The sequence below is a fragment of the Populus euphratica genome, unplaced genomic scaffold, assembly GCF_000495115.2.
Source record: "Populus euphratica unplaced genomic scaffold, PopEup_1.0 scaffold572.1, whole genome shotgun sequence".
Lineage (NCBI taxonomy): Eukaryota > Viridiplantae > Streptophyta > Magnoliopsida > Malpighiales > Salicaceae > Populus > Populus euphratica.
The window spans coordinates 119,748-133,772 of record NW_011500445.1 but is presented as its reverse complement, the minus strand read 5'-3'; the positions used below and the strand labels follow the sequence as shown (position 1 = coordinate 133,772).

The 14,025-nt window shown below is 32.2% G+C and overlaps 2 protein-coding genes across 6 annotated transcripts; one reads left to right on the top strand and one right to left on the bottom strand.

Moving 5' to 3' along the window:
• Positions 1–3,853: 3,853 nt before the first annotated feature.
• Positions 3,854–5,963, top strand: LOC105114744 (inorganic pyrophosphatase 3-like). The gene is made up of 4 exons (XM_011011399.1): positions 3,854–4,223; positions 4,507–4,628; positions 4,851–5,055; positions 5,293–5,963. Exons 1-4 carry the CDS (start codon positions 3,984–3,986, stop codon positions 5,665–5,667), a joined length of 942 nt encoding a protein of 313 aa, XP_011009701.1. The 5' UTR covers positions 3,854–3,983; the 3' UTR covers positions 5,668–5,963.
• Positions 5,964–6,644: 681 nt separating this feature from the next.
• On the bottom strand, positions 6,645–10,661 carry LOC105114742 (pollen-specific protein SF21-like). 5 transcript variants are annotated; one of them, XM_011011396.1, is made up of 12 exons: positions 10,397–10,661; positions 9,908–10,018; positions 9,738–9,837; positions 9,163–9,260; positions 8,951–9,039; positions 8,361–8,421; positions 8,167–8,253; positions 8,003–8,080; positions 7,863–7,919; positions 7,669–7,724; positions 7,329–7,480; positions 6,645–7,195 (listed from the first exon to the last, which is right to left on the bottom strand). In XM_011011396.1, the coding sequence occupies exons 2-12, from the start codon at positions 9,962–9,964 to the stop codon at positions 6,939–6,941; spliced, it is 1,092 nt and encodes a 363-aa protein (XP_011009698.1). In that variant the 5' UTR covers positions 9,965–10,018; positions 10,397–10,661; the 3' UTR covers positions 6,645–6,938. The 5 variants fall into 5 exon arrangements, with proteins under 5 accessions (XP_011009698.1, XP_011009696.1, XP_011009697.1 ...); XM_011011394.1 differs by lacking the exon at positions 9,908–10,018 and having other exon boundaries at positions 10,397–10,659; XM_011011395.1 differs by lacking the exon at positions 9,908–10,018 and having other exon boundaries at positions 7,329–7,477; positions 10,397–10,657.
• Between the last annotated feature and the right edge of the window lie 3,364 nt (positions 10,662–14,025).

Sequence of the window (14,025 nt, the reverse complement as noted above, 5' to 3'; positions counted from 1 at the left end):
TGTGAAACTAAATGGCTTAAATGGTTAAATGAGCAATATAGTTAAAGGAAAATTATTAAAGGCTTAAATTAAATTAATTAAATTATATAGGTTATGTAAATTATTATGGGTTGAATGAATTAAAGAAACTTATTAAGATTTTATATGTATTAAAGTTAAAGGGAATGATTATGATTACGATGATGAAATTGTATGGATGAGATTAAAAATAACATGAATATATGCATATATGATGAGATTGATGATATATTAAGATATACTGAAAATAACATCCTTTTTAAATTAGGAGAGGAACTAAGAGTAGGATATCTGTTGTGGGAGGAGCTCATTTGGCTGGAGGAGCAGTAGGTGCCTAGCACCTAGATCGTTTTTAATTTAATGTATATTTTGGTTAATATTGTTTTTACAATGTTGTGTTATGATGTTAAATATAGCTGGAATGAGAAAATTAGGTTATGTATGTAATATGGAAAGACATATGATATCGTTGGAAAGAAAGTATGTGAAAGTACATATTGAAATAGATTTTTACAAATTAAGCTTGAAAAGAATATGAATGTAGATGTTAATTACATACACGAAATGGGAACTATGGAGTTAGTTAGCTGATAATGAAAACCAAAAGTTTATAAATTACATAGTCGACCTATGAAATGAAATGGGGATTATATACTTAGTTGGTAATAACAACTAAAAGATTATGAATCATATAATTGGTTTTTAAGTCGAAGATTATAAACTTAATTAGCCAAGAATTATAACTAGAAGATTATTAATTAATAGTTGGGCCATGAGATGAGGACTATGGACTTAGTTAGTTGATAATTGAAATTAAAAGATTATGAATTACATAGTTTATCCTTAAATTGGAGACTATGAACTTAATTATCCAAAAATAGTAACTAAATGATTATTAATTACACAGTTTAGTTCTTGAGTTAAAGATTATTTATTTAGTTAATCGAGAATGGTAACTAAGGAATTACAATTTCATGAAATAGACAATCATTCAGTTGATTGGAAAGTATTTTAAATACTTGCTTTAAAGATGACCATATGAATGGTGACTCATTATATAATTATGAATAAAATAAAATAAAATATTATTGAAAATCCGACACAGTCATTAAAATAGAATTGTTCATGATATGAAGTATGGTGTGATAAAGTTTAGGATAAATATGTTTAATAAATCATGTTTTCAGAAAAATATATGTGTGTAGACATGGTTAATTAATATCCTTTAAAATGTTATATTTTGTACAGGTTGTCTCATACTTCAGGGCAATGTTGATTTAACTATTATCATTATCATTATTATTAATATTATATAGTTGTGTTAGGGGTGTGTGTGTGTGTGTTTTAAAGAATGATGTATTGAAGGGTTGTGTAATGGTTATGAGATGTAATGTGAAAGGACCTTAATGGATAAATAAATGAATCGATAGTATGCTTGAGGCTACTGTATGGAAATATTATGACGTGTTTATATGTAGTTTGTAACAGGATAAAAATTTAGATATGACCTTATATAGAGTAGATTTTGCTAAAATTTTGATAAATTAGAAAAGGTTATCAAATCATACAATAAACAAATAGCTAATTTTAAAAATATGTGAAATGTTTAATAAATATCATTTAAGAAAAAAAAATTGAGGAAGAAAAATCTGAAAAGATAAGTGGATGTTGATAAATTTCATAATGTTTCAAAATATCCCTACCAATGATATATATAGAGAGAGAGAGAGAGAGAGAGTCTTATTTTCATGTGTTTTATTTGAAAACATTATCTTCTTTGCATATAAAAACACGGGATGTTAGATCCAAGTCGAGTTTGAAAACTATTATGATAATTATTGTTATTCATAAATTTAGGTTAACTTGGATTAACTCTCTCAACTCATGACCTAGGTTTTGCCTCAATCCACCCCTAAGTCGGGTTTGAAAACTATGACAATAACAACTTTTATTTTTATATTAACCTGGGTCAACCTGAGTTGACCTTCTTAATTCATGATCTAGATTTTATACTAAATCAACTTCTAAATCAGGTTTTAAAACTATAAAAATAACTATTTTTTTATGTTAACTCAGGTCAACGGTTAACCTCACTTATGACATAGGTTTTTCTCTGAGTCGATTCCTAAATTGAGTTTTAAACTAAGATAATAACTATTTTTATTCTTACGCTAACTAAAGTTAACTTGATCCATAATATGAGCTTCACCATAGATCAATCTTTGAGTTGAGTTTTAAAATTATGATAATAACTATTATTATCCTTACATGTTTTATTTTGATAACTTTGAAATTAAGAGTTTTTTACAAAGATATTTTAAGAATAAAAAATAAAAAATATTGTTTCTTGATATATACCTTCTATTTAACTTCTATTTTAAAAATACATAAACTCACTTTAAAATTATATCAAAGATATATTTTTTTTATTTTTCTAACTAGATATATTTTTATATTCAGTTATTTATAATTGACTTTTAATTTAAAGCTGATTTTGTCGACCATAAAATAAACAGGTGCTTTAATAGGAGATAAGCTTATCTAAGGCAGTACCTGCAGGAGACTGTTTTACCCGGACACTTTCAGTAGATACTTTGGAATGAATTCTTTTTCTTTTTCTTTTTGGCAAAAGGGAATAATTAGGACTCATTTCTCTGCCTAAAGAACAAATTCTAGGCATGCATCACTTTGTATAATTCTCGTGTTCTTATTTATTTCCTTTGACAATTGAAGCACACGCATGGGTATGTATGTGAGGATTTAATTGAGAGATAATATAGATTTATGGAATCAATTAAGGAGACAAATAGTTCCCAATTTGAAGATTATGAGAAATCACATTTTCTTAATTACAATTAATTATTTTTATTTGTTTCCTTATTCTTTTAGTGTGTTTTTTATATAAACCATGTGTAACAATCCATACTCATCTACCAATACAATTTCCTCATATATATACATATATATATTCTTTCTTGTTCTCTCTATATAAACAAATCATAGGTAACAATTCAAACTTATTTATCAATACAATTATCTCTTCTTCTTTTTTAGTTTTGTTCGTATTAAAGAGTATAATTAATAGATATTATATATCCATAAAATTAATTAAGAATACAAACCTATAATCAAAAGATCCCAATTTGAAGAGATGATGAGAAATCAAGTATTTTATGATTGTAATTTATTTGATTTCCCATAATCCCTTTAAATTTGGATCCTCAATTCTATGTTTTTCTCCTTAATTGATTTTATGGATCTATAACATATCTATTAAGGCCAAAGTTATCTGTTTGTAAAGGAAGCTTATGAGTTAGAAAAGAATGACCTTTCACGATAACATGAAGAAAATTAAAGTGGGGGATAATTGGATTGATTATGAGTTATATATAGTTTGTTTATACAGAGAATAACTAAATAAACCAAAATAAATTATAATTATAAAATATTTATTTTATAATAATCTTTTCAAATTGGGATTTTCAATTAAAAGGTAGGGTTGTTTTGTTTGGTATAACTTTTATGAATATTAATTTATAATTGCTTAATTGTTTGCTATGGTTTTATATTATTATTATTTAAAGCTCGGATTCCAGGCAACTAAAGTTTAAGAACGTAAAATACATGAAATTCTACTTAATAATAATAATAATAATAATTTTCATATAAGAAAAGCAACCCAATAGAGAGACGGTATGAAAGGGATATTCTAAGGCGGCTAATTTCATCAAATAATTCAACGGATTTCACTTTCAACATGGAAAAAGGTAAGGTGGGGGGACAAAACTATCTCTATGGATCCATCAAATAATTCCCACCACCCAGGAAGTAAGCATAACATACATAAAGGGGCCAATGAAATTTAAACCGTATTAATTCTGAACTCTAGCGAGTTTTGTGTCCATTAGGAGTTCAACTCTTAGCACAGACACTCCACTGCAAATGCGCGCCTGTCTTTATAGTGCATGCTAAGCTGGCTGCAATACCTTGGCGCGCGGGCCCTACAAAAAGCCACCTTACTACACAATTCTCTATCAATACAGCAGCTGGGCATCGGAGGAGGTGCAATGGCAAAAGTGGTTGTGGTTTTCGACTTCGACAAGACCATTATTGACTGCGATAGTGATAATTGGGTCGTCGAAGAACTGGATGTCCACGGCTTGTTCGCTCAGCTCCTTCCTTCCTTGCCTTGGAACCGTCTCATGGTTTGTTCTTGAAAATGTATCCGTGTTAATTTCTTGCATTTATCACGCATTATTGATTTTACTATTGTTGTGTGTTGGCAATGATCAGTCTGCAAACATGGGTGACAACACACTTGATTCTTTGATAGCATTAGGAGAATGATTTTCTGTTTGCTTTTTCCTAAGGGAAAGGCAAACAAATGTTCTTGGTTTTTTCTCTTGCTCTACTTGTTTCTTAACGATCCTGGAACATCAGAGGGGTTTGAGTAGTTAGTTCTAAAACTCGTGTTCCTATAAATATCAGGATAAGATGATGATGGAGCTTCACTCCCGAGGGAAGACAATTCAGGATATTGCAGAGTGCTTGAAAAAGGTCCCATTGCATCCCAGGATCATCTCTACAATTAAATCAGCCCATGCTTCTGGGTACTATACCTCAACTGTTTTGTTTCTATTTTTATTGTTGGTAGACATACCTACACATATGCATGTGTGTTTGGATGAACTGAACAAGTGATCTTTCAAGCTAGATCGGTTACCATCAAGACTAATGTCCCCATATTCTAGTTTTGCCAATAAAAGTCCTCGGTATATAACTCTGCATATAAAAAAGACATTGCATTAACATATGATGCGTAATTTGTTCAGGTGTGATTTAAGGGTAGTAAGCGATTCAAATTACTTCTTTATCGAGACAGTCTTGAAACATAATGGGCTGATGGATTGCTTCTCCGAGATCAACACAAACCCGAGCTATGTTGATGCAGAAGGAAGGCTTAGAATCTTACAGTACCATGATGTCAATAAGTTCCCTTCTCATGGGTGCACCAGCTGCCCTCCCAACATGTGCAAGGCAAGTTCACTAGTTCCCCCTCTAGTGGCATTTTCAACCCCTGCCGCTGCCAAAAGAAATTATAGTTTTTGCATGTGCCTGAAAAATACCTTTTTCATGTTGATGGCTGAACTTGGATAATGAAAGTAGGAGCTAAAATAAAGAAATGAAAAAACTAGATAGGGAGTTTTCAATGAACAAAGCTAGAATTAAGAACTATAAGGATATTTGGCTTACCAAAAGTTAATTTCTCAATAGGGTCTGGTGATGAAAAGGATCCAAGCTTCTGTTTCGGCCGAGGGAGAAAAACAGTTCATCTATGTTGGTGATGGAAAAAATGATTTCTGCCCAGCTTTGACGCTTAAAGAAACAGATGCGTTGATGCCCAGGAAGAACTTTCCACTGTGGGAGCTCATTTGCAACAACAAAATGCTTGTTGAGGCAAATATTCAGGAATGGAGTGATTGGGAGGAGCTTGAGACTAAGTTGCATAATTTAACGAATACTATCTTTATTGAAGAGAAATGCAGTGTAAGATCAGATCAATTGGTTCCAGTTGATTGCAAGTTTGAAACGAGTTCAATTTCTGCACCTGCTGCTGTTAACAGAAACGTCCTTCCAGTTCCTCAGTAGGTGCTGGAGATATATTCGAATATTATGTCACTTGTATGATCAACTATGGTATTATGACATTAGTGACCTCCCTCTCCCAGGAGATCAACTATGGTATTATGACATTAGTGACCTCCCTCTCCCAGGAGATCTCCTGTTGGATTCTCTCCTCTGTAACAATAAATAAACCTAAGGTAGCATGGCTTTGAATCTGATTGGCAAGAAACTAGAGGGATGATTTGCCCGATTCATGTTGATGCTTGATTGTATAATTCTTAAAGAATGATCTGATAAGTAATGGGAATGGTTTTCTCAGATGTGACTTAGCTAATGACAGGTATATCAATATCAGCATTATCAAGTGACTTCCATGAAATTTGGAAAATGACGTTAGAATACAATATAGGGAACATCCACCCTGTCTGCATGTCATGAATGATAGCAGAGCTCCGCCATTCTTATTAGAGCATTTCATTGAATTAACATAAGACATGGGCGGTAGTGATTTCATTTTCGATCCCAAAATTCAACCAATCAAGATCCCCGCATGGTTCAAAGAACAACTTCTCCAGCTTGGCCAATACCTCATACTTTTTTCTAACACCACCGTCTCTGCATTCGGCTACCGATAAGACAAACCACTCATTTATCTTTCAAGTGGCAACTCATTGACACAATACAATAGAGGGTGGTGGCAGATACGGCGTGCTTTTAGTTCCGGTTAACCTCTCATGCACGAGTAATTTTAAAAGGAATCCAAGCAAAACTCAACACCCATTGGTGCTCAAGTCTTATCGCAACATGAAGCTCAACAAAATTCCAGAAAGGCTCCCAACATTTTAGTTCATTCAATACCATATCAGTAAAGAGGAAAGGGGCATCCCGCTAGCCAATGCATCAGCAAGCTTAAATTACACAAAAAGTGCAAAAACCTGCCAAAAAGTTCGCACTCTTACCTTATTAACAAAGACATAACCAAATTGACATGGAGCCCGACAAGAAAGAATATGTACACTCTAAAACCTGTGAAAACACAAGTTCAACGCCCACCCCTTTATTGTCACCGTCATTATTTTGCTTAAAATAAAATCAAGGATTTACAACTGAACCCACTCTCAACCTGGACTGAAGTTTATGATCACAAATACAAGAATGGCAACATCTGCTTTCTTTCTAAATATTTTTCCCTTGTATCTTTTCCTCCTTTCCTTCTATCTACAATCTTCTAGTCCTCCAACATTTATAATGTCCCAACAAATCAAAGAAATTACAAACTCCTCCAATAAATAAGATTACAAAAAGCATTCTCCCCAGCCATTCATATCCTTTAGACTTCTAGAGATATTCGTGTTTTTATTGGTTTTAACTTCAAGCCCATGCTTTCCGGTGAGAGGAGCTCTGGGGAAATGCAAATTGGACTCAAAGTACTTCTTGGACTCACACTTAACTTTGGTGGCCTGTACATACCGTATCCTGTGAGAAAGCACTCCATTGGTATTAACATGGCATGGGGCTGCTCCTCTGTCACCATTGACCCACATGCCGGAACCTGTAGGCCACAATAGTTTCAGTAAATAAAAAGTGCTCCCTCAGTTTTGCCACAATAGTTTCAATAAATAAAAAGTGCTCTGTCAGTTTTACATACACACACAAGCCACATTTTGAAAGTTGGGGATATAGACCTGTAATGCATACCTCTACTAAGGCACTATATCTTCTGTCTAGTTCTGAGGTCATCTCAAGAGACTCAAAATGAAACGGAGAGTTCTCGCCAACAAATATTAGTGAGCAACAAAATAGTTTTCTCAACCCATTACTAATGTCTTGTCTCCTGCTAGAAAGCAAATAACAAACTTAAGTTTCATTAAATAGCATGAGTTTGGCATTGTTTCATTAAAACAGTGCCCCATGCCAAAAAATAAAAATAAACAATACTAAACCTACAAAGCATGGACTTCTATCATCTATGCCTGTTAGATGGGTGCCTGAGCAGGAAAAACTATTACAAAAAACAGGCATTACCCATTTATTGCTTCAAGAAATCGCCATACATTTAAACCCTGCCTTTCATCCAGCAACTGAAAAAAAACACACGCCATCAAGTTAAGGTAAGTATAGGTCTTGACTGCCAATTATTAGTTGATTTCAAGTTCTGATTTTACATGCGTTATAATTAAAATGAACAAACATATGGATAGGTAAGACTGAGGACTAACTCTTTTGCAGGCCTGGACTGCATCTGATTCTGGTACTTGAGCACTACCACGAGCTTCCTGCCAACATCATTTAGAATCAAATCATCCAACCAATCCAATTTTGGATGGACTTAATTTATGATCTAGATGCACAAAAATACCTTGCTGAAATACCGCTTAAGCAATAATTCCTTCACAACTCCACACATTCCATAATAGTATAGTAAATTAGACAAGACCTGCAAGTATATTAAGATCACATTAAGGATGTGAAAATAGGATAACTTGACTGCAAGCAGAACATAAGGGGGTCAAGGGAAGGAACCTTATTATACAGCCATTCTGTCCAAGAGGGTGCATTGCATAGAGGAGAAATAAGTATCAAGCCAAGGACGCGTTGCCTGTATTTTATCTGTGGCCAAACAGTATAAAACAAAGGACCAGTCAAAATGTCAGGTCAAAACAAAATTTAGAATCATGAAGAAGCAAACCATGAGAACTGTGCCGAGGAAAGCATACAGCAAATAGAGTAAGAATGTAAGCTCCAGCTGTAACCCCCATACACATCACTGCATCAAGTCTGACAGATGGTGAAAAACAATCCATCAAATAAAGAAACAACAATGTTCATGATACAAAAGGAAAAGACAGTTAAGCCCATCTAAGCATGCAGCAGTGCACCTAGTTAGGCCATCTAAATGTGAACCAGGGTGAACTCGCAGCATGAATCGCCCAGACCCACGCCACAAATTACACGAGTATATAAACACCCAACCTATCACTTTTTGATTGGGAGACTGAGCCCATTTAGACCTATCTCATTGTTTATTTTATTTATTTGGAATTATTTATGTTAAACAGTTTGACTTTATGAGCTGCGCCTAATAATGAGATATTTTAGGGTTTTACTATTTATATGCTTCTCTGTCATTTTGTAAGACAGTTTTGATGATTAATTAAAAAAATATTGCAGATTTGCACATTCCCAATCCCCATTCTTTCTTTTTCTTAGCTTATTTATTTTACGCTTTAATTCTTTTTGTTCATTGTTCCGCATCACTAACTCTTGGAAAAGAAAGTTTTAAGCAAGTATAGCGATATATACTTACCCAAAATAGTTAAGAACCTCAGCAATTTGGTCTGCCAAGTCATCAACAGAAAGCAAAGGGTCTTCAGGCCTAATTGTTGCAGCTCCTAACTGCAATAACTCTTGAAGAAAGTGCCGCATAAGAAACACAGGTAAAACATCGCATTCCATAGAACCAGTAATTAGAGCAGTTTAGGCAAGGAAAACATGAGGAACCAGGAGCTACAAACCTACCTCATGCCCAGGAGGACTGATATGATATATGCAAAAGTTGTGAAGAAGCAACGAGCATGCTTCAGGACAAAACAATAATCCTTGAAAACACGAGATATCTGTTTACAAAGTCCATAAAGATAAGTTTAAGTCAAAGCATTGTTAGTAGTGTGTCTCCAAAAAAAGATAAAAATAAAAAATAAAAACTCAGTAAAGCCTATTGTGTCCGCAGGATCACACACTGATAGAGCTAGTAAAAATAATAAACCACCTCCAATTCAAATCCTGGTCCACAATGAGTAAACTTTCATTGAAGTTGCATCTGTGAGCCTAGAAGCAAACATTTTTACAAGACCCGGACAATAGATCTCAATAAATTCCCACACTACTGGACAGCTTGATCTATTTCTTCCGCATACATATTCCAAAACAAAAACCCACCTAAACATATATCAAATGCCTGGTATAAAAACTTGACTAGCTGACTACGAAAAATGCAATGCAAGGTCACATATTCATCTAAAATCAAATATCAATTATCAGCATGATGAATGAAAAAAAAATTGAAATGAAATATGAAATGGCAGTTTACTTACGATTTAGAGCTAAATCAGGATAAGTAACAAGAGCTGGTTTGTCTTGGTCTCCATATACAGAAACAGACACATGACCATAGTAAGTTTCGATAACATACTCCTGCAAACACGTTTCAGAATCGAATTTCAATCAGCTAAGCACTCGAACAAAAATAAAGAAAAACCATTACCATCGTAATTGCAAGGTCTACTAATTTGGTAAAATGATCAATGCACAAACCAAGCATTCAAAAGGTAAACCTTTCATCCAAGAAGGACCACCTCTTCTTACCTCTCTCTCGCTTGCTCAACGAAAAACAAAAGGGGATATTTTAAGCCTGCCCAAGTCAAGTATATTCTACAAGCAGATAAAAACTTCCATGTGCAGCACTTCTTTTTGACAAACAAACCTTTACTGACAACGCAAAAAATCATCCAACTAACCAAATGCAGATCTTCACATAGCTATACCATATTTGCATTCCTTAAATACCATTTATTTATTAATTAAAGAATCAAACATCAAAAACATTTCTTGATTGTTAACCAAAACTAGAACCAAAGAAACACAAATAGAAATGGAAATGGAATCTTCAGGAATTAATTTCCACCTTATTCAAAAGAAATGAAACCAAACCAAACCAAAAGTCAGGATTCCTTTCCTAGGCAACAGAAAGTACCTTTCCACTAAGAGAAGGCGTCTCCATATCAATGGAGACTGAGTCACTTGAATCTCCCATTTCTTGATATTATTCCTCTCTGTGCTTTTTCTTTTTCTTTTTTCGTTCCCCTCTCTTCTTTAAATTTGAGGGCTGTTTTCGCTATGAACTATCCTTCTCGTACTGTCAATCGTTTATTCATTTTCTCTCTTTTTTAACACTTTAAAGGGTCAACTTGATAACGAGTCACCGACGCTCGACAGCGAACTCACGAGAGGCCCCTACACCTTGTATCTAACATGAGCCGTGGTTACTTGTAACCTGAGCTAGAGAGTAGAGAATGGGAGTCGCCACCTAATATTTTGATTACTAGAATTTCTAACCGATCTTATAGTCTTAGTAAATGGATTGATTGTGTAAAGGGAATATACTAGTATCCCCTAGTAAACCTAACTTGAGTTAACTTGTATCATTTATTTGTTTGATATAAATTAAGGAACTGTTGTGTTTTCTAATTGTTAGTATATTTAGGGTTTAAGAAAAGTCTTTTTCAATAAAGAAGTTCTTACTTTATTATGTTAAAAATTAATCATTATACTGCTAAAACATAAAAATAAAATGAATTATCTTTTTATTTAATATCAGGAAAACATCTTATGTATAAATTCATAATCTCATATATTAAAAGAAATAAAATAATTTTTTTTTGTATTTTTGAAATATAAGCTATGTTCTAACAAATAATCATAAACTAGTCACACACACCCTTAAACCAAAAATCCTTTTAGCAAAAAGATTACAAGTTAAACAAGGTCTTAATCCTTGACCCCATTTTGACCTGACTAGGTTGACCTAATTGAGTTGAACTGATTGGGTTAACCTGAAATTTCCAGTTCAATTATAAATCGTATAAAAAATCTTGGTTTGATTCAAAAACAACCCAAAAATAAAACTAAAGTAGAAAAACATATTAAACAAAAAAAAACTTCAAAATTCTTGAACAAAATGGATGAAGCACAAAAAAAATAAAGAAATGAAGAACATTAAAACCCAACTAAACAACATGAATCCCAAATTAGATCAGATATGGTAAAAAAAAAAAAGAGGCATATATATGTTGAAAATCATGCAAGGATCAATAATCTAGCATTCATTTATTTTGATTATTACTTAAATATCACAATTTGTTTCGGCTCAAAATCGAAACCTCAGAATTAAATTCCATCAAAAACTTGTTATTGATGTAAATAAGCCCTAGATTATTTATTAATCAAGCACAAATGATTTTGGGCAAAGAAATGGATCAAAATTGGTCCAAACTAAGGAATTAAAACGATGTTCTTCCTAATAACACGAAGGACATGGCCCAAAACCAAGTCATGGACCTAGCAAAAAGTAGCTATTGTCAAGTCAAGAAAATGACATTTTTGGCTTTTAAAACATGCTTTCTTTAATTTAATAATTGACATTATCATAAACAAACATTTTTGAATCATAAAGACTAACAAATAACATCAAAATCCAACATGAGATACTAAATCTAAAAACCATCAACTTAAAATAGTTTACTTGTTCATGTAATATAGATAAACATGAGATACTAAATCCAAAAATTGGTTTTTTGAACTGATTTTTTGCATGAACAGACCTAACAAACTTAGGATAAACAACATTGCTTCAACATGCATTGCATAAGTTAAACTAAAACAACACTATGTATATATAACAAAAAAAACTTAAACAATAACTTTATTATATCAAAAACTCAAAAAAAGACTTTTTTTTTTTTATATCAAAAACTCAAAAAAAGACTTTTTAAAAAAAATAAAGATCACAACAACAAAGATGTGAATAGAACATTAATTGTTAAGTATGCCAACCCACTTTTCTATAATTGTAAACATAAATATAAAACAAAAACAAATAAAACAAAATCTCAAGCATGTTACAAGAGCCTACTTTGGAATCAACAAATATACTTGGAACAACTACTCTTTATTTTTGCTTTTTTTTTTTTAAGTTTTGCCTCTCACGAACTTACTATCCTTTTAAAGCTTAGAAAATCTTTATGTTGGGCTCTTAAACCTTTACACCGAGCTTTATTATTAATATTTTCTTACTTTTTATCTCATTCTTTCTCCCCTTTCAGCCTCTCTCGGTTGTGATCTTAAAAGGGTTATTTATAGGGTTTTGAATCCAATTTTGACCTCTTGATTTTGAGAAAAGTGTTGTAAACCCTTAATAAAAAAACCCATTGAGGAGTCTTTGAGTGTGAACATATAAAAAAAAAGTTCAGTTCTTGCACAATTATGTTTCAGTCATGGTTGATTGAGTTGCCCATTTTTGAGACCACATCAGAGCAATTTTAATGTTATTGTCATATAAGAAAACCTAAAGTTCGTAAAAGAGATGCACACTTTTTATTTGGATCCATTCTTACTCAATTTGGTGATTTATAGCTCCATATTCACTCGTTTGAAGTTGCTAACTCGATTAGCTAAAATTGTCAAAACAAAGGCTAGTATACCGAACAATGTGTCATTTATATTCTCTTTATTAAATCTAAATGATGTTGTTTAAGGTTTTTAATTTGAGATTGACAAATTTTAATTAAGTCCATGTTTTTGATTTCTTTTAATTACACCCATAATTGCTTCCAAACTTTTAATTTCAAGCAATTTCACCCCTGTCAAACTCTATTGTTAGCCCTAAGTTGACCATAGTTTTTACTCTTGTCATTGATTATGAATTTGTGCATTTTAACTCTCAATTGACTAATAAACTTCAAATTTGTTCAATTTGGCATCAATTTCAATCCTTATATTCACGTGTTTTTTTTTCCAGTTTAGTCCTTGGTTTTGAATTTCTTCAATCAAGTCTCTAATTGTTCATTAAACTTTTATATTTATGCATTTAACTCCCTGATTTGACCAAATTAACTCTTAAGAATTGCAATTTGACCCTCAAACTTTAACTTCTTTTAATTAAAGCCTAAATTGACTTCAAAAATCATTTTTTTCTCGCAATTAAGCCCTTAATAAATTCTATTAAACCTTGGAAAATTCTAATTGAGTCCTTAAACATCTAATTTTGATTTTTTCTCTTTCAATTGAATTTGTTCGCTTATTAAGTCTTCATCAGTCAAAAATACATTATTAAATTTTCTAATCTTATATATTTTGATCTTTTTTAACCAATCTTCTACAACTTTCTAGGTGTTTTGTTATATTCTTCTTACTAATATTTTTTTTCTTCCAATATTTTTTTCAATTGTTTTTGTGCTTTCTATTTCCTTTCTATTTTTTTTTTGTTTATGTGAAGCTCCAAAAATGGGTAACAACATTAAGTTTTTGAGTAGAGAGGTAAAATCATCATTAAATTGTTCTAGTGAACAATGCAAATATTTTTGGAGCTATAATGTTTTCTGAATGCTAATTATTTTATTTTAATTATTAACCTTATGAAAATTCATATGACAAAGTTATTGACACGACTAAAAGATTGATGTCTTCTCCCAAGTGCAGGAGTGTCGAAGTAATAAATAACCCGGCAAGACCGGGGTCGAACCACAAGGAGGTTAATTGTACAAATTATAAACAACAATAATAGCAATAACAACAATAACTATAATAATAATAATAATAATAATA

Coding starts and splice junctions, on each gene's coding strand:
- LOC105114744 (XM_011011399.1), top strand. CDS start 3,984: ATGCTAAGCTGGCTGCAATACCTTGGCGCGCGGGCCCTACAAAAAGCC. Junction 4,629..4,850: donor AAATCAGCCCATGCTTCTGG/GTACTATACCTC, acceptor TAATTTGTTCAG/GTGTGATTTAAGGGTAGTAA. Junction 5,056..5,292: donor GCCCTCCCAACATGTGCAAG/GCAAGTTCACTA, acceptor ATTTCTCAATAG/GGTCTGGTGATGAAAAGGAT.
- LOC105114742 (XM_011011394.1), bottom strand. CDS start 10,456: ATGGGAGATTCAAGTGACTCAGTCTCCATTGATATGGAGACGCCTTCT. Junction 7,920..8,002: donor TTAAGCGGTATTTCAGCAAG/GTATTTTTGTGC, acceptor TGATGTTGGCAG/GAAGCTCGTGGTAGTGCTCA. Junction 7,725..7,862: donor CAGTCCAGGCCTGCAAAAGA/GTTAGTCCTCAG, acceptor GTTTTTTTTCAG/TTGCTGGATGAAAGGCAGGG.